This window comes from Penaeus monodon, chromosome 27 (assembly GCF_015228065.2).
Source record: "Penaeus monodon isolate SGIC_2016 chromosome 27, NSTDA_Pmon_1, whole genome shotgun sequence".
NCBI lineage: Eukaryota > Metazoa > Arthropoda > Malacostraca > Decapoda > Penaeidae > Penaeus > Penaeus monodon.
Genome location: NC_051412.1, coordinates 25,410,355 through 25,410,578, shown reverse-complemented (window position 1 = coordinate 25,410,578; position 224 = coordinate 25,410,355). Strand labels below are relative to the sequence as shown.

Below are 224 nucleotides of genomic sequence, written 5' to 3'. Positions count from 1 at the left end.
AGGAAATGTAGAGACAGGGAGACCGAAACAGCCAGAGACCGAGCATTGAAATCAGAGGGAAATCAACTCACCACACAGGGTCTGGTCCTTTTCCAAGTCTCGTTGGGAAGCCTCGCACAGGCTGGGCCGAGGAGGTTTCTTCGGCTTCCAGACCTTAGACTGCGGAACAGCTGTAGAAGGGTGATAAAGGAGAAAAATTAAAAATATCCTTCTCTACCAAAACC

General features: G+C 49.1%; 1 protein-coding gene across 1 annotated transcript in view; it reads right to left on the bottom strand.

Moving 5' to 3' along the window:
- The window catches only part of LOC119590722, a gene marked incomplete at its 5' end in the record, with an annotated part of 9,066 nt that overhangs the window by 5,487 nt on the left and 3,355 nt on the right, over window positions 1–224 (bottom strand). The window contains 1 exon segment of the mRNA XM_037939410.1: window positions 72–170. Within this exon segment, the coding sequence (XP_037795338.1) occupies window positions 72–170 (99 nt within the window).